At 43.9% G+C, this 26,041-nt stretch overlaps 1 protein-coding gene across 2 annotated transcripts in view; it reads right to left on the bottom strand.

Moving 5' to 3' along the window:
- SLC30A9 (solute carrier family 30 member 9) overlaps positions 1–26,041 on the bottom strand; it is a 178,955-nt gene that overhangs the window by 4,849 nt on the left and 148,065 nt on the right. For both annotated transcript variants that reach the window (XM_075347000.1, XM_075347001.1), the window contains one exon: positions 25,681–25,794. In XM_075347000.1, coding sequence (XP_075203115.1) covers positions 25,681–25,794 — 114 coding nt within the window. The remainder of the gene's footprint in view (positions 1–25,680; positions 25,795–26,041) is intronic.

The raw sequence follows: 26,041 nt of genomic DNA, 5'->3' as shown, positions 1-26,041 counted from the left end.
TCAACTACATTTCTGGTGTAATTTACACCACTCGAGTGATGAATTTACCAGCTGAACTTATCCCAACCAACCTCTGCCCACTTTAGTGGAGCAGGCTATGACCGGTGTAAAAACGCCCAAAAGTCAAAATTTTTGCGCAAACTTGAATTCTGCAAAAGATTAACATTTCAAGGTAATTTACACCAAAAAACTGGCAACCACACTGCTGAAGCAGGATCTACATGTCTAAAAACAAAACACACTGTCCCCCATTAAATCTGTGGCCTTTTAGATTTGAAAGAGTTAAGTTATTGCCAATGATAACCTACTAACATTGGAAGGCTGCATGTGGCAGGGCACTTTGCCCAGACTCTTTTTAATGTAAAGGCGAAGAGAAGTCTGGTATTAACCAATGTGCACTTGTCTTCACTGCAAAGGAAAAAGTTCAAAAGGAGATCTGCAGTTGACGTCCCATTATTTATAGTTAATTGCAGGAGTCCCAGCACTAGGAATCTGCTCGTAAAACTGCTAGAATTGGCAGAAAATATCTGTGCTACTTGACGATTCTTGGTGTTTTAGGCCAGTATCAGCCAGCTGCATGAACTTTTTGAAAAGTATACTAGGTGTGACAGGGCCTGGCCAAGTGTGCCCAACAAAATAAAACAAGATACAAACTGACCAGCACCTCCAAACAGAATAAAGCAAGTGTGAACAGGTGCAAGTTGCTATACCTGCATAATAAACAATGCTTCGGCAGCACTCTAAATTCTAAGAAGAATGCAAACACTGAATATATCCCATCAAAAAGTACGCCTTGTCATGGATTGTTGGCTCTCAGGAATTGACCAATTTATGTGCCATGTACCTTCATTTTGAAAGCATATTACAGATAGCAGTAATGCAGTCCAAATTTCAAATATTCAATGTTTGCACATCTTAGCGCTTACAGAGTGCTGCTGTATTCTTTTGTTTATACAGGGTGGTCCAAAAGTAGGTGGACAGTATATGTGTAATAGGGTTATCAAAAATGGAGTAAAGTGAAACTGACTCAATTGCCCTTAGCAACCAATCAGAATCCACCTTTCATTTTCCAAAGAGTCTGTGAAGAATGAAAAGTGGAATCTGATTGGTTGCTAAGGGCAACTGAGTCAGTTTCACTTTACACCATGTTTGATAACCCTATTACACATACTGCCGACCTACTTTTGGACCACTCTGTATATGTAGCCATAGCAGCTTGCGCCTGTTCACACTTGCTTTATTCTGTGTGGAGGTGCTAACCAGTTTTTTATAGTATGCTATTGGAGGCGGTGACTGCCTCCATATCTAGCTGAGCACTCCTCCCATCAGCCTAAGGCTGTTTTTAGTTAGTGCTGGATCCTACCTGTCTTTTAAATTTATAGGCATTTAGCCCAGGAAAGGCGTGTTTGAGAAAAATTAAGTTTAGGGTCCTATCAATGAAAGGTTGTCTTGTCGTGGCTGATGGGCTCTCATAAATTGACCAATGTACCTTTATTTTATCCATATATTCTATATAGTAGTAATGCAGCCCAAATTTCATATACAGTATTTTTCGGATTATAAGATACACTTTTCCTCCTCAAAAATCGGGAGAAAAATGAGGGGTGCGTCTTATAATCTGAACACATTACCGGGAGATGGTGGAAAGGCGTTGCAGGAGGCAGGTGCTGTGCTGGGGCCTGTGCAACAGGGGCATCTTGAAAATGTTGGCTGTGCGAGGTCAAATAATGGCGCCTGGAAGTGGCGCATGCGCAGATGGAGCTCTCGGCCCCAGATCTTATCTGCACAAGCGACACCTTCACCCAATTAATCTCCCAGCGGTGGACTTAAGGAAAATGGCACCCAGAGGTGGAGCGTGCGCAGATGAGATCTTGGCTGGTCATTGAGCAGAACTCTGGGCGCCATTTCTTTGAAGCCTGCACTGCCGACAGTTTCTGGAAGTTGCCTCCTCACAGCATCTGGGACACCTGCCACCTGTACCGCCCACAGCATTGACCTGCTGCACCACCGCCCCTGCCTCCTGTGACCCCGCTCCACCACTGCTGCCACTGGATTCTAAGACAGACAACTTTTATTTTTTTTCTCTCTAAATTTGGGGTGAGTCTTATAATCCAGGGTATCTTATAAACCAAACAATACGGTATTCAATGTATGCATACATATTAGTGCTTATAGATTGCTGCAAGTCTATTAGTACAAGTACTAAAGTCTTCAACAGTCCAACTTTCCATGAACACTGGTTGTCTATGAAAGTAAAACATTATGGTGCGCTAAAAAAATAATAGCAATAAAAATAGGCAATTACTGAGCACCGGCGATTGTAAGTTTCTACATTCTATACACATCAGACTTTCAATATAAAAATCTATCAGTGCTGCTCTTATGAAAGCCACATTTAACATGGAAAATCATTGGTCTGCTCAGAAAGACTATTTCACCTTCATACATAGAGCGCTTATTAGGGAAACTGTAGCCGTGATAGATTTTCAATGAATTCAGAAAAGGGAACATGAGAGCCACCAGACTGCTTGTACGTAAAGCCTGCTTTACACAAATTCATTTGTCGTGCGATCGCACCCGCCCCCATCGTTTGTGCGGCACGGGCAATTTGTTGCCCGTGTCGCACAAACTAGTAACCCCCCGTCACACGTACTCACCTTCCAAACGACCTCGCTGTGGGCAGCGAACATCCACTTCCTGAAGGGGGCGGCTCGTGCGGCGTCACACAGCGGCCACCCAATAGAAGCGGAGGGGCGGTGATGAGCGGGACATAAACATCCCGCCCACCTCCTTCCTTCAGCATTGCCGGCAATCGCAGGTAAGCTGTGTTCGTCGTTCCCGGGGTGTCACACGGAGCGATGTGTGCTGCCCCGGGTATGATGAACAATCTGACGTTCGATTTTTAGAAAATGAGCGACGTTAAGGTGAGTATTTCTGCTCGTTCATAGCTGTTGCACGCTACGATATCACTAACGATGCCGGATATGCGTCACGTACGGCGTGACCCCGCCGACAATCTCAGATGTATCGTAGTGCATAAAGCCCGCTTTACCCAGAGTGGAAATCAGCCGTATGCTTTACCCCGGGGGAAAGGGGCGAAATACAATAAAGGCAAGTCTCATACATGAAACTCCTAACTGCCCCTTTCCTTCTCATCCTTAGCGGTGGTCGCCAAAGCCTGGCTCTTAAGATTTTAATAAAAGACCATTAAGGGTGGTAAGAAAAAAAAAAAAAAGATTTAAAAGTCAAAGTCCCTTACAACTCCCTTCCAGCGATATGTGCACAGTAGGCGCGTTCTCTCTTTGAAATCAATATTAAACTATTTTGGAATGGAGACCACTCAAATACTCAAGGCATGAAGAACCCTGTGCAAACCTACCCTTACTTTACCAGTTTTTTTTTTTTACATTTTTTTTTAATATTTTGATACTTTAATAAAGGTTTTGCTTAGTTAAGTAACTTACATAGGTAAATGTATGTCTGCAGAAAATGACTATTTAAAGCAAGCACTGGCGCTCAGTTGCACCCTTGGTGTAGTCAAATAGGTCCGTGCATCTCTCCACCTATTTGTTTTAAACATGACTTCAACTTTTTCCAACTCGGCTGATTAATTCTTTTTCCTGATGAAGTGGATTACTTCATGCATTGCGGGTTCCCCCTCTAGGGAGTTCTCTGAGTTTTCAAGTCTCACTCTTTTCTAGGTATGTTTCCCTTATTTTGATATAAGCCTGCATATTTCCATCCATGGTCAATATATAAATTATGTCAAAGTTGTTACTACAAACAAATTTATTTTTTAATGATTTGTTCAGTTCTTTGGCACCATGGAACTGGTGTAAATAATTATGTAATCACTTTGTGCTGTTGTCAGTATCTCACTTATCCACTTTGTCATCTTTCCTTGATCTGTATGTTCTGGTTTTTATTTATGCACTATGTACTTTGTATATTTGTAGTAAATAAAAATATTCCTAGTAAGCATATAACTTTTTGTTATCTATATGCACACATATAGATGGCTAAGGATCATGGAATACACAAGTAGTGTCCAAAAACAAGCATCTGGAGGATGCCTAAAAGCAGTTACATCCACTGGGTGGCTAACAACCCACCTCACAAAACTAAGCTCCACTGTTCGTGCCATGAGTCTCACCTAAACACAGACATCTGCCAGACGCTTACAAGCAAAGTATCTATCTATATATATAATTGCCTTAGTCTGTCTGTCTGTCTGTCTGTCTGTCTGTCTGTCATGCTCCGAAATTGTGTCCTTACGGTGACACAAAGCTGATTGGCCGCTGGGCTCGCCATGGCCCCGCCCCCCCACACGGATTGGCCTCTCGCCCCGGCTCTCTGCAGGCCCCGCCCCCCTCACGCAATGCACGCTCGCTCTGGCCCAACTGACACGGAGCCGCGACTCCCAGGTGAGTACACACACACATCAGATCACACTCACTCTCACACTCACTCTCACACACACCTCACACATCACAACATGCTGGGATATCGCTTGCTTCTACACCGGCTGCGTCAGGATCCCGGCAGCGCCAGACATAACCTTGCGATGCTGGGATCTTGACGGAGGCCGTGAAAGCTGGTAACCATTATACACATCGGGTAACTAAGGTCCCTTAGTTACCCGATGTGTATCATAGTTACCAGTGTACACCGGCTCACACTCACTCTCACACACACCTCACACACACATCACATCGCATCCACACATCAAGGTCCTGCAGCGGCGGAAAATACAGACACATAACAGCACACACACATAACAGCACACACATACACACACACAAATCAGATCACACTCACTCTCACACACACATCACATCGCATCCACATACTCACAACATCCTGGGATATCGCTTGCTTCTCGGCGGCGGTACTGTGCTGTTAGCTTCCAGGACCTGCGGGAGGATCACATGGCCAGAAGCATGTGATACCTCCGGATGTTGTGAGTATAAGCGCGTATGTGCGATATCGTCAGTGTCTGTGTGTGTGAGTGGATGCGATCGGGTGTGTGTGAGTGGATGCGATCGGGTGTGTGTGAGTGGATGCGATCGGGTGTGTGTGAGTGGATGCGATCGGGTGTGTGTGAGTGGATGCGATCGGGTGTGTGAGTGTCGGCAGAGGAGCACGGCGTGCTGGAGGAGGCTGGGAGCAGAGAGGCTGATCATGGGGAAGGCTGGGAGGAGAGAGGCTGATGCTGGGGGAGGCTGGGAGGAGAGAGGCTGGGACGAGGGAGGCTGATGCTGGTGGAGGCTGATGCTTGGGGAGGCTGATGCTGGGGGAGGCTGGAAGGAGAGAGGCTAATGCTGGTGGAGGCTAATGCTGGTGGAGGCTGATGCTTGGGGAGGCTGATGCTGGGGGAGGCTGATGCTGGGGGAGACTGGGAGGGGAAGGCTAATGCTGAGGGAGGCTGGGAGGAAGGAGGCTGGGAGGAGAGAGGCTGATCCTGGGGAAGGCTGGGAACGGAAGGCTGATGCTGAGGGAGGCTGGAAGGAGAGAGGCTGATGCTGGGGGAGGCTGGAAGGAGAGAGGCTGATGCTGGTGGAGGCTGATGCTTGGGGAGGCTGATGCTTGGGGAGGCTGATGCTGGGGGAGGCTGGGAGCGGAAGGCTGATGCTGAGGGAGGCTGGGAGGGGGAGGCTGGGAGGAAGGAGGCTGGGAGGAGAGAGGCTGATCCTGGGGAAGGCTGGGAAGGGGAGGCTGATGCTGGGGGAGGCTGGAAGGAGAGAGGCTGATGCTGGTGGAGGCTGATGCATGGGGAGGCTGATGCTGGGGGAGACTGGGAGCGGAAGGCTGATGCTGAGGGAGGCTGGGAGGGGGAGGCTGGGAGGAAGGAGGCTGGGAGGAGAGAGGCTGATCCTGGGGAAGGCTGGGAAGGGGAGGCTGATGCTGAGGGAAGCTGGAAGGAGAGAGGCTGATGCTGGGGGAGGCTGGAAGGAGAGAGGCTGAGGCTGGGAGGAGAGAGGCTGATGCTGGGGAAGGCTGATGCTGAGGGAGGCTGGGAGGGGAAAGCTGATGCTGGGGAAGGCTGGGAGGACGGAGGCTGGGAGGAGAGAGGCTGATCCTGGGGAAGGCTGGGAGAGGGAGGCTGATGCTGGAGGAGGCTGGAAGGAGAGAGGCTGATGCTGGTGGAGGCTGATGCTTGGGGAGGCTGGGAGAGGGAGGCTGATGCTGAGGGAGGCTGGGAGGAGGGAGGCTGGGAGAGGTAGGCTGAGAGAAGAGAGGCTGATGCACACACACACACACACACACACGCGCGCGCACTGCACAACACACCACACACACACACACACACACACACTGGGAACCACAAACAACTGCCCTACACAGACACCCACACACACAGACAACGCTGCACACACACAACACCCAACACACAAACACAGCGGCACACACAAATATACGCACATACCGCACAACACACACATTGCACAAAACATACCTCCCCCCAAAACACACCACACACACACAAACTGCGCAACACACACACACAACGCTACAGACACACAGCGCTCCACAAACAACGCAACACACGCAACACACATACAACACCGCTCTCACCCCCCGCCACACCCAGACAACACCCAGAACATGTACAGCGCCTACACAAACACTTGGTAACTACACACAACAACATCTCATATATATATATATATATATATATATATATATATATATATATATATATATATATATATATATATATATATATATATATATATATATATATATATATATATATAACAAAAATCATACATGAACTACACAATACGTAAATTCTAGAATACCCGATGCGTAGAATCGGGCCACCTTCTAGTCATCTAATAAATGTCTATTGGTAAGGTGTAACTAAGGCCTCATACACACGCTGTGTTTTTTGTCGAGTTTTTAGGGTGCAGTTTGGGTCACCAAACTGCATGCATTTGCTTCCCCAGTAAAGTCTATAAGATATTTCATTTTTGCTGTGCGCACGTTGCAGCTTTTTTTCAGTTAGGCCGCGCTCACATCAGCGAGCGGTATTTCCCGCAAAACCAGATCCATCATAAATGTGCTTCAATTCCATTAATTTACAATGGAATCGCGGCAAGATGCAGTCACATGCAGTTGCGTGGGGGATACACCACCGCATGTGACCGCATCTTGCCGCGATTCTATTGTAAATGAATGGAACTGAAACGCATTTATGACATAGCCGATTTTGCGGCAAAATACCGCTGATGTCAGCGTGGCCTTACCAATATGTGTCTATTTTATATTTCTTCAATTTTCTTAATATTGCACCAACAGTTGTCTCCTTCTCACCCAGCGTCTTACTTCTGGTTTTGAAGCCCTTTCCAGCCTTGTGCAGGGCTATGATCTTGTCCCTGACATCCTTCTCTTTGGTCTTGCCCATGCTGTAGAGGTTAGAGTCTGCCTAATTGAGTTTGTGGACAGGAGTCTTTTATACAGGTGGAAATTTAGACAGCTGTATTTAATGCAGGTAACGAGTTGAGTCTAAGTTGTCTGTAGGAGCCAAAACTCAACCCCTTCACCCCCGGGCTGATTTTTCATTTTGTTTGTTTGCTCCCCTTCTTCCGAGAGCCATAACTTTTTTATTTTTCCGTCAATCTTGCCACTTAAGGGCTTATATTTTTTTGTGCGACTAGTTGTACTTTTAAATGAAACCATGAGTTTAAAAATGATGGGTCCATGTGATGCCTGAGGTCGATACGAGCTCATAGACACCAAACATGTATACGTTTACTTTTAACAAGTTTTTCTAAAAAAAAGTGGCACACTGACATTTTTAATTGTACCATTTTTGTGCAGATGCTACGTTTTGATCGCCTGCTATTGCATTTTGCGGCGACCAAAAAACGTAATTTTGGCGTTTGGATTTTTTTTGCTGCTATGCCATTTACTGATCAGATTAATTGATTTTGTATTTTGATAGAGTGGGCATTTCTGAACTCTGCGATACCAATAATGTGTATATTTTTTTACCCTTTAGTTTTCAATGGGGTGAATGGGGGGTGATTTTGAACTTTTATTTTTTTATTTTTTCAATTTTTTAAAACTTTTTTTAAAATTTTACTAGTCACCCTAGGGGGCTATAAGGATTAGCAGTCTGATCGCTTGTTTATTTCTGTAGATCACAGCTGCACAGCTCCGAACGTGTAGTGTCCGTTTTCACACATACAGGAGAGACTGACACACGTAGACCCATTAATCAAGAGGTCTGTGCACACACGCATGTTTTCACATGGACCGTGTGGAGCATACATGTGTCTGTGTGCTCCACACGTAGACATGTCAGTTTTTCTCCGGCAGCATGAGTGTCACATGGACAGCACGGACGGGATCCGTATGACACCAGTGTGACACGTACCGGAAAAAAACACGTTTCTGTAAAATAAAATTAATTTCTATACTCCCCTTCACCACCACTGCTGTCTTTGGCGCTGCTGTCACTTGCTTCCGACCCCCGCTCATTATGCTCATCGCATATTCACTGCACCAGGGACTGGAAGCAGCAGCGGGGAGTCAGCAGGGTCGGAGACCACAGAGCGAAAGACGACAGCACCACAGACAGCAATGCCAGGGACGGGTGAGCATAAAGTTCCTGTTCTCCGTGTATTATTACGGATAGCACATGAAGAACACTCGTGCCAAAATCATGGCACACAGAGGACCATACGCACCTTTTACACGTCCATGCAAAACGTGTGAAAGAGGCCTAAGAGGAAGTGAGTTATGATACCTACAGGAGTCATCAAATGACCCTGTGCTACCATGGTAACCATCGGGTCCACGTGATCACATCACATGACTTCCGTTGGTGGCGGATGAGCGTGCACTTACAGCTGCGGGCATTTACATCACATCTTGACAGCACGATTTAAAGAGGTTAACAGGCGTGGGTGGATCACGGATCCACGCGCACCTGACAGCCACACATGTCAGCTGTTCAAATCAGCTGACATATGCGTGACTCACTGCAGCAGTTGGCAGGTGTCGTGAAGAGGTTAATGGTTTGTAGGGATCAAATACTTTTTTCTCTCTGCAAAATGCAAATCAATTTATACAATGTGATTTTCTAGATTTTATTTTGGATATTCTATCTCTCACTGTTAAAATTAACCTTCCCTTAAAATTATAGACAGTTCATGCCTTTGTCAGTGGGCAAACTTACAAAATCAGGAAGGGATCAAATAAGTATCTCCTTCACTGTATAACTGCAGGTTAATTGCATTTTCTTTCCCATGATAGGTTCTATTTAATGGCAGACAGTGTAGTGGTTATAGCTCATTAAAGCCCACAGTGTGGCGGATGAAGGGGATAATGGCAGACAGTGTGGAGCCTTATATAGGGACCAGTATGTGGATATATTTTTTATTTAAAAGGACATTTTAATAACATTCTTATTTTTAAGGGCAACATGTCAAGATGTGCTGCAGAAGACCGGCGAGGATGGAAGTCTGCAGAAACTGGCTGTGGATGTGAAAAGTCATCATGGAGTCTGGACAAGATGAAGAAGAAAAATAAGAGAAAGACCCAATCAGAAAAAATGTCAACTATAAAAGTACCTGAATGTAAATGTTTATTTGTGATACCAACTATGTCTTATCAGTACTGTGGTTCCTTTATGGTCTACAGTTTGAGAATGACATACTGGGATTTGTAGGTTAATGCAATATAAGATACAAATGTACATGGGGCGGACTTAAATTGCTGTACTAAGCTTCGCTTTTGTATTAAAGTAATTATGGTTGTTCTGGCGATGTATGCCTGTACTGATGATGGTTCTGGTGATGTATTTATGTATTGATAACAATTCTGGTCACTTATTCATGTACTGATAATGGTACTGGTGTTGAATTTATTTTCAAATGATGGTTCTGGTGCCGTAATCATGGACTGAGGGTGGTTCTGGTGTCGCATTTACTTACTGATTATGGTTCTGGTGTCATTCATGTACTATTTATGGTTCTGGTGTTATAGTTACATACTTATGATCATTTTGGTTTTGTATTCGTTTCACCAGAACCACCATCAAAACAGTAATAACACCAGAACCACCATCAGTTTTGTTGCAGGCTGTATTTGTCAGTTGACGGACACAAACTCCATCAAACGTATCTCTATCTATACTTGGGTTAGTATAGTTTCCATTAGGGTATCTACCAAATACTGGCCCACTTAATTGAAACCGCATTATAGTTTAAAGGAATGTGTCACCTGGTTTTTGTTACCTCATCTAAGAGCAGCATAATGTAGAGACAGAGACCCAGATACCAGTGATGTGTCACTTAATGAGCTGTTTGCTGTCACTTTGATAAAATCATTGTTTTCTCTGCTGCAGATCTAGAAGTTATACAGAGCTCATGAATATGCTGGACTACCTGCAGCACGTCAAGTAGCCCTCTAATGTTAATCTACTGCTAATTAAACAGTGATTTAATCAAAACTACACTAAGCAGCTCAGTAAGTGACACACAGCTCAGTAAGTGACACATTGCTGGAATCAGGATCTCTGACCCTACATTATGCTGCTCTCAGATTAGCTGTTAAAAACCTGGTGACAGATTTCCTATAACATAACTGCTCCGCAGATCAAGCTGAAAATTAATCTTCTCTGTGGCGTGGCAATTTTTTCCCTGCTATATGATAGGTGATCAAGTCCTCGTAATAGACTATGAAATACAGTAAAGTATGTTAATAAAAATACAAAAGAAAAAAAATTAGCCCACCTCACTCCCCCCCTTTAAAAACACAAGTATTAAGAAAACACACATTTGATATCACTGAGTGCATAAAAGTCCGATATATTGAAATATAAAATTAACTAACATGATCTTAACAAAATAAATAAAAAATAAAAAAAGTGACAAAATTGAATTTTTTGCAGAAAAAAACAAATGTAGTAAAAAGGAGAAAATCAAAATGCCCTACATACGACAAAATTCTATAAATGAAAACTACAGCTTGCCCCACAAAAACCAAAGAACACCTCAAACAGCGCAATCAACTAAAAAATGAAACCATTAAAGGTCTCCGGAAACAGTTGACACAATTCCAAAAGTTTCTTTTTTTGAAAATCATACCACCAGGTTATTTTCACTAGAAAATAAAAGTCATAAAAAACCCAAAAAACTGTCAGAATTGCGCCACACTTGGAATTACTTTCCTCCCTTTTACAGTGCATTATAAGGTAACATGAATACTGTCAATCAAAACGACAACTCAACCTGCAAAAAATCCCCAAGCCCTCATGTCTATGTGAATGGAAATATAAGAAAGCTATGGTTGTTAGAAGAAGAAGCGGTAAGAGCTGTTAAATTCTGAATTATATATCCGGTTTAACCAAATGCTGTTCTAAGAAAGGTATCCATCAGGTGGTCCTTGAAGGGATTGTCCAGGATTATTTTGATGGTTTATCTATACGACAGGTGATCAATCGTTGATCGGCGGGGATGTGGCACTCAATTCCAAATGTCGGTGGTGGTGTTGTGGTCCGATGAGCTTAGTTACCGAGCTCCACAGCACAGATCAGTCAACTGCACAATTGTCATGGCCAGATAATGCCCTAATAGTTGGAATATGGGGTGGTTGTGCAGTACCTGGCCGCGGCCTTTATTCCGTTGAGAGCTATACAGTCTCTCAACAGCATATCTGTCCGCCGGCGGCACAGAGAACAGCTAATTGAACGCACAATATTGTACTGATCTATGTGTGTCCACCCTTCATTTTTCTTGAATTTGACCAAATAAAACTAATTACCTATATCTTTTGATATATACTATAAATATTATGTCTATTTTTCAACAGGGCAAACTTTCACAGATTTAGGGTCAGTGGATGGCACCGTTGGATCAAAGCGCTTTTTTGGTTTAACATCTCATGTATATGCCCTGTTTAGATACAGGTAAAATATATATCTTTGTACCGTTTTAGCCAGTAGAGCTAAAAAAAATTGTTTAAAAGAACAGATTCCTCAGTGGTTGATACCTTTTAATAGCTAACTGAAAAAATGGTAATAAATAGCAGCTTTCAAGACTACTCAGGTCTCTTCATCAGGCTCAATATAACACAAAATCTGAACAGTCACATATTTATACAAAACAGGACATAGAATAGAGCAGTAAATAAGACAAGTTATGTGAAGCAGAACTATCAGCATGGTAAGGGGACAAACAGTTGTGGCAGTAAATATTGTAGCAGTTCATAGATAAGCAGTGTGAAAGTTTTTTTTGATCTCGGATTGAAGTCTGGTCCAGGGTTGTGATGCCCCCAGAAGGTCTGAGGAGCACTTTTCTTAATTGATGTAAAAAGACATAAATCCATGTGACACATTCATTCCTGCTCTGAATGTGTCAAAGGTCATCATACGTTTGTATTCCCATAGTCTCCTGTCTCTCTGGGATTTGAAGTTTCCTTTCAATACCAGCAATTTCATTTCCATGATGCTGTGGTTTGGGTTACAAAAATGACCATAATTAAGAAAGGTGCTCCTCAGACCATCTGGGAGCATTACAACTCTGGACCAGACCTCCATCAGAGGTCAATAAAACGGTCACACTGCTTATTTATGAACTGCAGCAATATTTATGGCCACAACAGTTTGTCCTCTTGCCATAGTGATAGTTCTGCTTCACACAACTTGTCTTATTTACTGCCCCATTCTATGTCCTGTTGTGTATAAATATGTGACTCTTCAGATTGTGTTATATTGAGCCTGATGAAGAGAACTGAGAAGTCTTGAAAGCTTGCTATTATTACCATCTTTTCAGTTAGCCATTAAAAGGTATCAACCACTGAGGACTCAGTTTTTTTAAACTATTTTTTTTTTTAATGTCCTGTTTAGAAACCCGTAAAGGAGGGACACGTACTATGGCTCTGAATATGATTAAAAACATAAGACATCAGTGGTAAGATGATGAAGAGTCATCTCCACCGCTTCTATGTTCCTTAATAACCAGGTACAACCACACCAGCAGTATGAGCCGGCAATGTGTTCGGCATTGTGTCCTGCACATAGCGCTGTATTCTTACATCATCTAATGATGCATAACTTAATGTGACAGATCTCATCTCTTCAGTACATGCATCAACAGATATGCTCTGCCCGGATTATGCTCTGCTATATGACTACATTATAAAATGTGCATACAATAGATAAGCAAACAAGTAACAATACTGCAAGCTCAGGAGAATAAACAGAACTATGAGAAATAAGAGCAAGGAAATCCAGAAGATAAGAATTACTGCACGCTTATTACCGATAAATTAGTAACAGTGCGCACAGTGTGTTTAATCTGATGCCTTGTTCTTCTGTATCGGAGGCATCCAGTCCCTTGCTGCATGTATAATAGGCCTTTGATATGATACACTGTTCCTTCAATGTTTGCTGTGGCCTTTAGTTACCATTTATTGAAGCCCTGGGAAGAGTGATGCTAGATTATCACTAGAAATGAGCACACCTGAGGTTTGCCGGGTTCAGCAAAACTTTCGTTAAAAGTTCGATTGAGTACCCAGACTTGACTCCGGACTCCATAGAAGTCAATGGGGACCTGAACTTTTCTGCTGTAAAATGGCTGTAGTAAGAGCTAGGGGCTGCAAAAGAAAGCAAAATGGGGGTAAGAACAGGGCAATTACCTGGCAAACGAATATGAATATGTAATAAATAATTTTAAAAAACGACGTAGCATCTCCCTATTTTTGATAACCAGCCAAGGTAAAGCAGACAGCCGGTATTATCAGGCTGGGAAGGCGTGAGAAATTCCATGCCTGCCACTGACTGCAAGTGACCTATGGAGCCTCGTTCTTACACGGAGGTGCCATAGGATTCGATTGAAGTCGCTGAACATTACGCCATTGGAATGCGTCGGAACTTCAAAGATTTTTTTTAAACAAATAAATTAGTGAATGAGGGAGTCTTTATTCTAATAAACTATTGTGTGTGTGTGTTATTTTTTTCTTTACACTTACCGGGTTAGTCATGGGGGTGTCTGAGGCTGGAGTCACACTTGCGATTGACCTGTGTGTGACTCATGCGAGTCTGTCTAGCAGTGCATCCTCCGACACGGCAACTGCTCTCTGCACAGGAGCGGGTCAGCTTCATGTATTTCTATGCAGCTGAGACGCTCCTGTCCAGAGAGTAGCAGGCCTTGTGAGTGATACGATGCAAGACTCGCGCGAGTCACACGTGAATCAAACGGAAGTGTGACTCCTGCCTGATAGACACCTCTCCAATACTATCTACTAACTCCTGGGCTTGATGCCAGCTGATATCAACCCCAAAAATATTACCCCGATGGCCACTGCACCAGGGCAATTGGGAAGAGCCAGGCAAAGTGCCAGAAAAGGCGCATATAATAGATGCGCCTCTGCTAGGGTGGCTGCGGGCTGGTATTTTTAGGCTGGAAAGGGCCAAATAATCATGGTCCTTCCCAGCCTGATAATTCCAGTTCCCAGATTTACCTTGGCTGGTTATCAAAAATATGGGGGATGCCACACCACTTTTTTTCTTTTTAAAATTAATTAAAAAAAGGCGTGGGGTCCCCCCTATTTTTGATAACCAGCCAAGGTAAAGCACACTGTAGAGTGCTGCAACTGTTTGATTTACCTTGTCTGGTTATCAAAAATAGCGGGGACTCTTTAAAAAAGGTTTTCTCCAATAAAGACAAGTTATCACCTATTGTTTGGATAGGTGACAACTTACTGATTGTTGCTGGGACACGTCACAATTACCAAAACATTTAATTTTTATCTGCAAAGGGGCACTTTTAGCCCTGTTACAAAATGGAGCAGCAGGTCAGAAGCTGAACCAGTGCTCTATTCAGTCTCTACGAGACTGTCAGAGGACCCTTTTGCAGTACTCGACAGCCCCATACGGAAGGAATAGAGGGGTGGTCGAACATGTGCACTGCTGCGTTACTCTAATGGGTATAAAAGTATCCTGTTCAATAGTGGCGAACGGTGAACCCTCATGAACAGTGCAGGTCCCACCAGTCGTACACCCATCGATCAAGAAGTGAATAGGTGAAAACTTATTTATAATTGCGCAAATCCTTTAAGGAAGACTCAAGCAGGTAGACAAAGCCTAAAGGCCCAGTCACACACAACGACTTACCAGCGATCCCAAAAACGATACGATCTGATAGGGATCGCAGGTAAGTCGCTGGGAGGTCGCAGGTGAGATGTCACACAGTCAGATCTTACCAGCGATGCAGGAACAATACAGGTCGCAGTAGCGACCTGTATAACGATCTCAGGAGTCACTGTGACCCTGTCACACAGCGTCAAACACAGTGATGTGTCCTGCCCAGGAGGACATCGCCTTTGAAGAAAATGACCTGGACCATTCAGCAACGACTAGCGATCTCACAGCAGGGGCCTGATCGCTGGTAAGTGTCACACATAACGAGATCGCTAATGGGTCACCAAAACGGTGACTCAGCTGCGATCTCGCTAGCGATCTCGTTATGTGTGACAGTACCTTAATGGTGCCACTCAGCTGCCTTATCTTTTTTTGTCAAGTGGTCAAAAATGACTAGTTTTGTACTGGAAACTGCTTCAAGACATGCTCCTTCTTTGGGGACAAGAGTTTCGCTCCCTGAAGCGGTTTTGAAAAGATTTCCAAGAATGTTTGGAGTGCATTTTTCTCTGAAAAGCCTTTGACTGGACAGTGCCTAGTTTGAAGCGTTTTGCATGGGAGATGCTTCAAATTAGTTACATTCACTCTCTATTTTCCCACTGGGCATGGTTCAAACCTAATATTAAAGAAAAACGCTCAAAAGACTGAATATATCAACAGCAAAGTGGTTCTACCACAGGAAAGAATAGGAAGAGTCTTTGAATTTTTTTTTTTAGCATTTTTTTCCCTGACTTGGCCTTTCCTTTGGATAGCTCATCAATATAAGATCTGCAGGAGTCTGATAAACTGTTGCTTATCAGCCGAATAACTGTTCCAGATGACGACAGCAGCCGGATGTGATCACTTGTGGAGATGCACAACACACGTCTGTCAATATATAGTGGGTGCAAGCAGGGACTGCACGTCTGCCCCTATTCGAATGATTTGAAGTGGATCTACAGTACCATGATGTGTCTACTATTGCGTTGACAGAGTTGTACAGTCCACTCTGCAACTTATATGTTTGCCACTGGCAACGGAGACAGCTGATCAGCGGAAGTGCCAGGCTTTGCTCCCCTATCAATTTAATATTGCTGGTCTACTACTAGGCACTGCTGCCACCTGGCCAGAATCTTACTCCACACTGATGAGGGGCAATACCCCGAAACAGCTGTCTGTGGATGGATATCTGGCCTTGGTATATCCCTCTTCATATCTTTAAACTCGTCAAGAGTTGGATATCGACTAAAAGGGCTACTTAATATGGTGGCTATGGTGGTCTCCTAAAAAGAGCCACTCCTTGGCTAGGTCCTTCCCGGAAGGATATCTGGCCATTTTCTGTGTCGAGACTCCTAACAGAGGCTCCACGGACCTTTTTGATTTGCATCAATTTAATATCACTTATCTTAAGGAAAAGCCATCAAAATTAAAGTACTGGACGTTTTGAACGTCAATGTGAGTAACAAGCCAACAATGCTTTACTCATGTGTAGATCACTTTGTGATCCCAAGTACTTGCTCTTGCTCATCAGTGGCCCTCTTCTAAAAGGATACTTTTCAAGAGTGTCCCCTTTCCTTTCTTCAGTCTTCATATTTACTATTTCTACACAACTTTACGGTTTCTACAAAAGACTTTGTCTGCTTCTTTCTCACACTTATAAAAAGCCCAAGAATATAGATATATAGTTTTGTTTTTATGACTACGGTATTATTTTTTGACACCTGATATTGACTGCTGGATCGTTTGTCTACTGGGCAGCATGGTGGCTCAGTGGCTAGTACTAGGGATGAACGAATTCCTTGGTGCTCAGTAAGCACGATGAGCATTTTGATGCTTGGTACTCGGAAAAATGCTTGAGTTCCCCATTGTCTTCCTTTATAGTCAGTAAACAAGTACAGAGCACTCGAGCATCAAGATGCTCTTTACGCTTACCAAGCAGTTTGCTCATCATTAGTTAAGCCCTACTGCTTTGCAGCCCTGGGGTCCTTGGATTCATCGCTCAACAAGGGCCATATCTTCAAGTAGTTTGTATGTGCCCGCCGTGATTGTGTGGGTTTCCTCCAAAGACATACGGCTAAGGAATGGAGATTGAGATTGTGATCCCCAATGTGGACAGTGATGATAATCTCTGCAAAGCACTGCAGAATATCATGGTGCAATGTAAGAGAAGCATAATAAATAATCCTAATTCTATGACTTAAAGGGTCGCTTTTTGATGAGAGCTGTTTCAGTAACCTCATAGGTTTGGATCTTTATCACAGAAGTATCATGAATAACCTGGCATCATTGGGATTTGTGAGGGTCACATAGATACTCTGTACTACACACACACACACACACACACACACACACACACACACACACACACACACACACACACACACACACACACACACACACACACACCCTTCATGACCTAGGTCAGCTTGTGAAGTTTAAGATGTACAGCCCCTCCTGTATTATTATATAAGCGCCACTGCTGATCTTAGGAAAACGGTGGTTGTACTAAATATCTCACTATGATCCTCTACGGGCAATAGGTAAAGGCTAAAAGCCCACTGGAGACTGCCTCGCACCAACCACATGTACAACTCATGAGTAAGGCCGCGCTCACATCAGCGGTATTTTGCTGTAAAACCGGATCAGTTACAATTGCGTTTCATTCATTTCCTATGGAATCGCGGCAATATGCGGCCACATGCATCATACACAACCGTGGCCGCATCTTGCCGCGATTCCATAGGAAATGAACGGAGCTAAAACGCATTTCTGACGGGTCTGGTTTTGCAGCAAAATACCGCTGATATGAGCGTGGCCTTAGTCATGAAAAGAAGTTATCCCATCAGGACGATCCATATATTCAATTAGGAGTAATGTGAATAGTTTTCATTGCTCTCAACTCTGCTTTATGCATGATCGCGTCTTACATCCGGAGCTCAGTGACTCCGACTCCACCGGGCGTGAGTGCATGCATTACTACATTTTTTCCCTGCAGTAACACATGGGAGCTGGACCTGTGGGAGCAACCCTTATATTAAAAAGCTATTGCCAGTGATGAGCGAACACTACCATACCCAGATGGGCATGACTTGAGAACCTGAGTATAATGGAAATCAATAGGGAACTAAAGCATTATTCCTGGAAAAACGCTCAAGTTCCCCATTGACTTCCAATATATTCAGGTACTCGAGTCACGCCCATCTGGGTATGGTAGTGCTCGCTCATCACTAGCTATTGCAAAAATAAGGAAATGTTTTAGGATTTTTGGAGAATAGAGTGTCTGACATTATTGACTTTTGTTTTATTTTTTAAATAAAGTAAACCCCTAAAAGAAGCGTATCAGTCTTGTGTCTATTCTATACTCGCTACTGCAATGTCTTGAAGTATATATGCTGATAACCATTTAAATAGCAATTTTATTAAAACACAAGAGCCCATCTTTCATAAAATTAGAAAGCATTTCAATAATAATCACATAATTAATCTTTAATTATCGTTATGCCAAAACATGATATATTATTCTGTTAAACGGCATACTGGCAATTAATTATGGCTATTAAAACTCCAACACAGAGACGTTTTAAAAGGTGAGAATGATAATCTACAATGTATTTCTGTGGGGTAAAATGTTACTATATATGCAGGACAGCAAAGCATATAATAAGACAGCGGGTTATATCCTCCGCACACTTCTTGCTGCATTTGGCTGCAGTAACTAAAAGAAATGCTTTGGGAGGAGAAGGTCTGGAGACTGGGACCATTGATTAATAAATGGAGAACCACATAAAAATGCGTAAAACACTCAATTGACAGGTGAAATGATTTTAACATGACTTAAAAAATAAAAAGTCGTACCGGGAATGAGCTGAATCTGCCATGAAAGTGTGGATGTAGCTCTGGACGAGTGAGTGAGAGTGTGAGTGAGTCAGTGTATGTGAGTGAGAGTGTCAGTGAGAGTGTGAGTGTATGAGTGAGTGTGAGTTTGTGAGTGAGTGTGTGAGAGTGATATTCAGGCCATGTTCTGTACAGCACACCGGATCCTTCCTGCAGCATACAACCGCAACTGTTAAAACCGGATCCGGCACCCATTGAAATCCATTGCAGCTACTGCCGCAATGTACAGGATCCTGTGAGTTGCAGTTTTTGAACGGAGGTGAAAAACGCAACAAGTTGCGTTTTAGATAAAAGGTAAAAAACTGCAACTCACCAGTTCCTGACACCACCGCACGCAAACGCATGTTGCCGCAAGTCCATTGACATTGCATTGAGCAGACAACGGATCCGGTAAGATGCGTTTTGTGGTTTTTTTGCCGACCGGCAAATAAAACGCTGATGTGAAACCAGCCTAACAGAGGTAAAATGTCCCCCATCTAGCGATCAGTGTGGTCTTTCAGCAGATGGATACTCACTAATCTTTACCTTCATACCAGTCTTGTGGATAGGTGAGAATTTATCTTAACTGGACAACTCCTTTAAAGCACCACTTCAGCTTTTTATCCACTGCTGGAGTACTGCTTCTAATCGAAGATCCATGACCCGGGTGTGTCTTATACTCATATCTTTTTTTAACGGCGTCACACGGATCCAACAGCTCCATCTTGTGACCACAACTGCTGACTAGTTTCAGTCAGAAGGCACGTCACAAGCGCTCAATGCAAGTCTATGAGAGCCAGAAAGAGGCTCTCATAGACTTACATTGAAAAGTAACAACCATGAAACAATGGAAAGATTTGGCAGGTCAAAGAGCCAGAGACTGACAGGAATGGCAGTGATAGAAGGTGAAGACAGCGGAGGGCAAGTATAAGGCTATGTGGGCACGTTGCGTATTTGCATGCAGTTACGCTGCGATCTGCACTGCAGCGTAACTGCATGCGTCCCCAGCATAATCTATGAAGATTATGCAGGAGACGTGCTCACGTGGCGTATTAGAGCGCAGCGCTTCTGCTGCTGCCCGAAGCGCGCGTTCTAAGAAGTGACATGTCACATCTTTCTTGCGCTCTGCATGCATCCCCCGCTCTGTCTATGGGAGGGGCTGCACTCAGAGCGCATGGAATCGGCTTTTTTTTTTCATTACGGACTCTTTCTGCAGCGATTTGAAGCGCACATGTGCTGTTCAAATTGCTGCAGAAATTTCTGCACAGACAGTACGCAACGTGCGCACATAGCCTAAGACTAAGTGCAGGAAACTTCGATTAGAAGCACCACTCCAGTGATAAATGTAAAAAACAAATGCTGGAGTAGTGATTTAACTAAAACAGACTTACATTAGGAGAGCTCTTAATTGGAGAGGAGTGGACCCAATGAAGTTCGCGTTCGCCGGGTTCAGCTGGACTTTAGATAAAGTTCAATTCGGGACCCAAACTTGTCCAGAACCTTGATCCCGGAGCAAGAACTCCATTGGAAGTCACAGATTGGGCATTTCGGCTCTTCGTCACATAAAACCAGCCATAAACTGAACATTCCCGGGGGGGAGAGTGCGGTGTTTTTTAATTTTTATTTTTTTCTACACACTACATCCGAAAACGTTGTTTTCACCCCCAGTGAGAGCCAGAGACTACAAGCCGCCCCCACTTGGCCGAGCACCGAACGAATTCAAGCACAGCGATGCTCGCTTGAGTGGTCAGTATACGTACAGCGCCCGAACACCAACAATGATCATTTGTAATGCCAGTGTCAGGTACGAACCCCAAACTTTACAGTTCAGGTTCGCTCATCTCTACTCTTAATAAAAAAAAAAAAGGACAGTATAAATGTTGTATTATAAGAGGAGAATAAAAGTGGGAAAATATTTGGAGGAGTCAAAATTAGAAAACTGATGTGTTCATACTTTCCTGTGATCTTAAAAAATCTAAACAAAAACATTCATAATTTCACAGATTTTCCACTAGTTCACAGGTATTCAGCTCTAAAAAGCAAGCACTTTCATTCACATTTTGAATTATTATTTCTTTGTTTTTAGACAACAGGACCGGTGCCAATTTAGAAAGTCAGAAGATGCAAGTTCTTTTTGCTATTTCATCAGGCGAGAATCCAAAAATTAAATTAGCGGGAGCATCTGAGAAAACGTGGGCTTCCTCCGGAGCACGGTGGGAGCACAGCATGGTAAAACACATGTACACAAAACTGAAAATAAACTCTCCAGGGAACTGACAAGTTGAATAGTGAAGAAATTTGCAACTATAAATTAGTAGCAGCAAAGGCTGTTACAGAAACAGAAAGCTAAATGTCAGAAAAGTAACTGGTTCATTTAGTCCGGGGCTCTGTGACCGCGGGCCCTGTGCTCCCCTACAGGCTGCATTACCATGGAACACAAAATGCATTTAATCAACTATTTAGGAAATGAAAATACCCTGGAAATAGAAATCACAGTTAAGCCATACACCTTCAATAGCTGACGGCTGAACACTCATCTGACAGTCAGCTATTCTCCACCACCCACCCAATGAGCAGAGAACAGTTAAAGAGGACTACAAGCCAGGATTTTCCTATATAAAATAAAGCCAGTGCTATACTGACACTATCATGCTGATTCTATACATACCTTTAGTTGTGAGATCGGATGTATACTTTTTAACGTATAAGCAAGTAAAGTTTAAGAAATACACTGTTATTTGATTGATAGGTGCTGCAGATTATCTAATACATTGGTAGAATTTTGCTTGTTATTTCCACCCCTGTCCTTCCTCCTGTCTGTAATAACAGACACGCTGAGGAAGGACAGAGGGGAGGAAGGCCAGGCAGGCAGACAGGGGCAGGAATAACTAGCAAAACCCGACCCACCTATTAGATATTCTACAGCACCCATCAATCAAAATAACAGTGCACTTCACAAACTTTACTTGTCTGTATTTCAGAAAGTATACATCTGATCTCACAACTAAAGGTATATATAGAATCAGCATGATAGCGCCAGTATAACACTTTAGTTTATAGGTGAAAATCCTGGTGGTTAGTTCTCTTTAAGGCCCTCATGCAGACTAATGGTGGTCAAACACACCAATACTGCCGGTGTCTCCTAACAGTCTGATGTATATGGAGGACCCTGATGTCTTACTTGATATAATCTATCAGGGTCCTCCATATACATCAGACGGTTAGCAGACACCGGCAGTATTGGTGTAACAGTTTGATGTATATGGAGGACCCTGATAGATTATATCAAGTAAGACAAGGATCTGGCATTTCAGATTTTGGACTCACAATTCTTTAATCATTTAGAGAGAACATGGAACGTTTGGCGGAGCGAGTATAGGAGAGTCAAGTGAGATAGCTGCTGGTTGAACGAGCAGCTGTACCTTTACTAAACCATTGAAGAACCGACAGCTACCTAAAGTATATCAGAGGCTTAAAGGGCTTGTCTAGGCTTATCACAAAGGGCTGTAGCAACTCTATATCACTGCAAAGTTGTGAATTCTTACATCGCACACAGCATGCGCTATGAGTATTCTTCAGTGCCGGCGGCGAAACCAAGCAATCATGTGACCACAAGTGAGCAACATGCATACTCCTGGCCATATTTTGGCAAGAACACAGGTTAATTGAGCGAGGTCTTACACATATAGTCAGGATGTGGCTAGAAGGAATATATATATGACATACCTGTAGTCATATGCTCACTCTCTCGCCTCCAGCATCGGAGAATCTTTCCAGTACTTGCTGCGAGGGTTCACAAGTCTGCAGTCACACAAAGTGACTGCAGGCTTTTGTGATAAACCGGGACAGCCCTCTAAAGCCCATGCTAAAATATCTCCGCTGACACCATTATGGAGACACGAGGATCAGGGGTGCTCTCCTCTGCCGGATTGGCTGTCTTTAGAAGGACTGCATGGATTGGGACTCATCCCACTGAATGCCTGTACTGCTCACCCGTGGGCAGAACACTACTCAGACACCACCAGCTGGGGATACCACACGTCGGTAACACTTTATTGGGTCAACAACAGACAACAGCATATAGTATATTCCCAGCAAGGACAAGATATGGTGCAAGTGACAGAATCTTGCTCTTCCACTGACTCATCAGGTATTAGAACATCTAAGACTTCGAGAAACCAGGGTCACTAAGCCAGCCAGCAGCACCCACAGAGGGGGTAGCAGCAAGCTTAGGAAGCTGACTGAACACAGCAGGGTATGTGTTCAGGTGACCAGATAGTCCTAACCTGGGTTCTCCAAACAAATTTGTGGACTCAGTGTTGGGTAGTGGAACAGTTCTGTAATCCACCAGCTGCAACCATGGTCCCTAGGCTGAAGGCCTGAAAAAAATCACAACGGTGACAAAAGCAGGCTCTTTTTTATATCCCTTATATCCCATTTCAGAGTATTGTGTCCTACAGGATGATGGAAGGGGGAGACAAACATGGCTGTTCTCTCACTGTTTGCTAGTTCAATTAAACTGCACAATTGTCCTTCAAGTGATGTAAACTAGTACATCGCAGGGGGCTGATGCAATCCGCAATCAGCAGTCATTCCCCAAATTAGCATACAAAAAGGGGCACTGGGCAGTCCCACAAGAAAGAATCACTAAAGAAAAGAGCAATAAGGGTACCTTCACACTTAGCGATGCAGCAGCGATCCGACCAGCGATCTGACCTGGTCAGGATCGCTGCTGCATCGCTACATGGTCGCTGGTGAGCTGTCAAACAGGCAGATCTCACCAGCGACCAGTGACCAGCCCCCAGCCAGCAGCGACGTGCAAGCGACGTTGCGCTTGCACGGAGCCGCCGTCTGGAAGCTGCGGAGACTGGTAACTAAGGTAAACATCGGGTATGGTTACCCGATGTTTACATTAGTTACCAGTGTGAGCAGGGAGCAGGGAGCCGCGCACACTAAGCGCTGGCTCCTTGCTCTCCTAGCTACAGTACACATCGGGTTAATTAACCCGATGTGTAATGCAGCTACATGTGCAGAGAGCAGGGAGCCGCGCACACTGAGCGCTGGCTCCTTGCTCTCCTAGCTGCTGTACACATCGGGTTAATTAACCCGATGTGTACAGCAGCTACATGTGCAGAGAGCCGGAGCCGGCAGCACAGGCAGCGTGAGAGCTGCTGGTAACTAAGGTAAATATTGGGTAACCACCTTGGTTACCCGATGTTTATCTTGGATACAGCTTACCTCAGCTGTCAGATGCCGGCTCCTGCTCCCTGCTCGCTTCATTTGTCGCTCTCTTGCTGTCACACACAGCGATCTGTGTGTCACAGCAGGAGAGCGGCTTTGAAGAAAACGAACCAGGGCTGTGTGTAACGAGCAGCGATCTCGCAGCAGGGGCCAGATCGCTGCTCAGTGTCACACACAGCGAGATCGCTAATGAGGTCACTGCTGCGTCACAAAAAGCGTGACTCAGCAGCGATCTCGGCAGCGAGCTCGCTGTGTGTGAAGCACCCCTTAGTCTGGCGTAATTTATAATAGCTCACCCCCACACATGTGGTCAGATAAGCTTGTGATGAATCAGCATCAATGAGGGCTATCTGCTTTAAAGGGTTTTCTCCAACTTTATAACTTACCATCAATTGAGCCCAGAGTGGGGTAATAAAAATCCTATACATACCTCCTAAAGCAGCACCGTTCCTCTGCACTCGCTCCTGTGTTGCACAGCATCAATATCCGATGGAGTAATAACATAGCCAGTGATTAGACGCGGCTTTTACAATCTGTCTGAATGAAAAATGTAAAGGCTGCATCCAATCATATGGCTGCAGAAGTGATGTGTTGTCATAACTGGATGTTTACGAAGACCTGAGACAAGCAGGTATCAGTACATAGTAGTCCAACCTGGGTCAAATAATTTTAAAATAGGCCAAAACCCATTAATGAACAAAGTATCCTGCAAGCTAAAATTCAACAAGGCCAATTGTTCCTTCCCCCAAAAGAATCAGCATCATAAGAGGGGTGCCTGTAAATATTTCAGAAATCCCTGTGCTTCCAAGGGAAGCTTCACCTTATTGCCATAGCTGGAACACAGACCTTCCATAATGCACATTTTTTATTGTTCCCGAGATGTGTCTTGCACACCACACATTATTGTAAGTTTGTAAAATGTCATTATTATAAAGAAATGCTGCAAAGCCGACACAGGAGACACAACTATTTTTCTACATAATAATAATGGCCCGTTAATGATTAAAGTAGAAACTCCGCTTTGCTGCCCATGGTAAGTGACTGGTTAGTATGGGCAGCCAGGACAGATCGTTTGTTGTTGGTTTTGATAAACGCGCCATACATACACAGATCGTTGGTTGTTGGTTTTGATAAACGCGCCATACATACACAGATCGTTGGTTGTTGGTTTTGATAAACGCGCCATACATACACAGATCGTTGGTTGTTGGTTTTGATAAACGCGCCATACATACACAGATCGTTGGTTGTTGGTTTTGATAAACGCGCCATACATACACAGATCGTTGGTTTTGATAAACGCGCCATACATACACAGATCGTTGGTTGTTGGTTTTGATAAACGCGCCATACATACATAGGGCCAATCATATTTCTGGGCCCTTTGCAGAAAAGAAATTGCATGTAAGAAAGCTGTAACTCCCACTGTTCCTTACCTTCAGTTCCTTTTCAAGTCTGTCCACTTCAGCTCCTAGTGTGTCTATGATGTTCTCGCCATGTTTAAGCATAAAAGCTTCCAAGTCCTCTGGAGTCTTCACCTGTCGAATTTCCTGCGTCAAAAATGATAAAATCATTATCAAACATCACTTTATGCGATACATAACTCAAGCACTATGTAAGCAATAAAAGCACAGCTCCGCTATCATGTAACAGCGGAGAGACGGCCGGGAGTGAGCGTGGTCTAGCGGTTTACGCTGCTTTCACACTTACGTCTTTTTCCATCAGTCACAATCCGTCGCCTTCAGAAAATACGGTATCCTGCAAATTATTTTGCAGGATTTAGTTTTTTCCCATAGA

The sequence above is a fragment of the Anomaloglossus baeobatrachus genome, chromosome 1, assembly GCF_048569485.1.
Source record: "Anomaloglossus baeobatrachus isolate aAnoBae1 chromosome 1, aAnoBae1.hap1, whole genome shotgun sequence".
Classification (NCBI taxonomy): domain Eukaryota; kingdom Metazoa; phylum Chordata; class Amphibia; order Anura; family Aromobatidae; genus Anomaloglossus; species Anomaloglossus baeobatrachus.
Note: the sequence above shows the minus strand (reverse complement) of the source record. Positions and strands in the feature narration are given on the sequence as shown.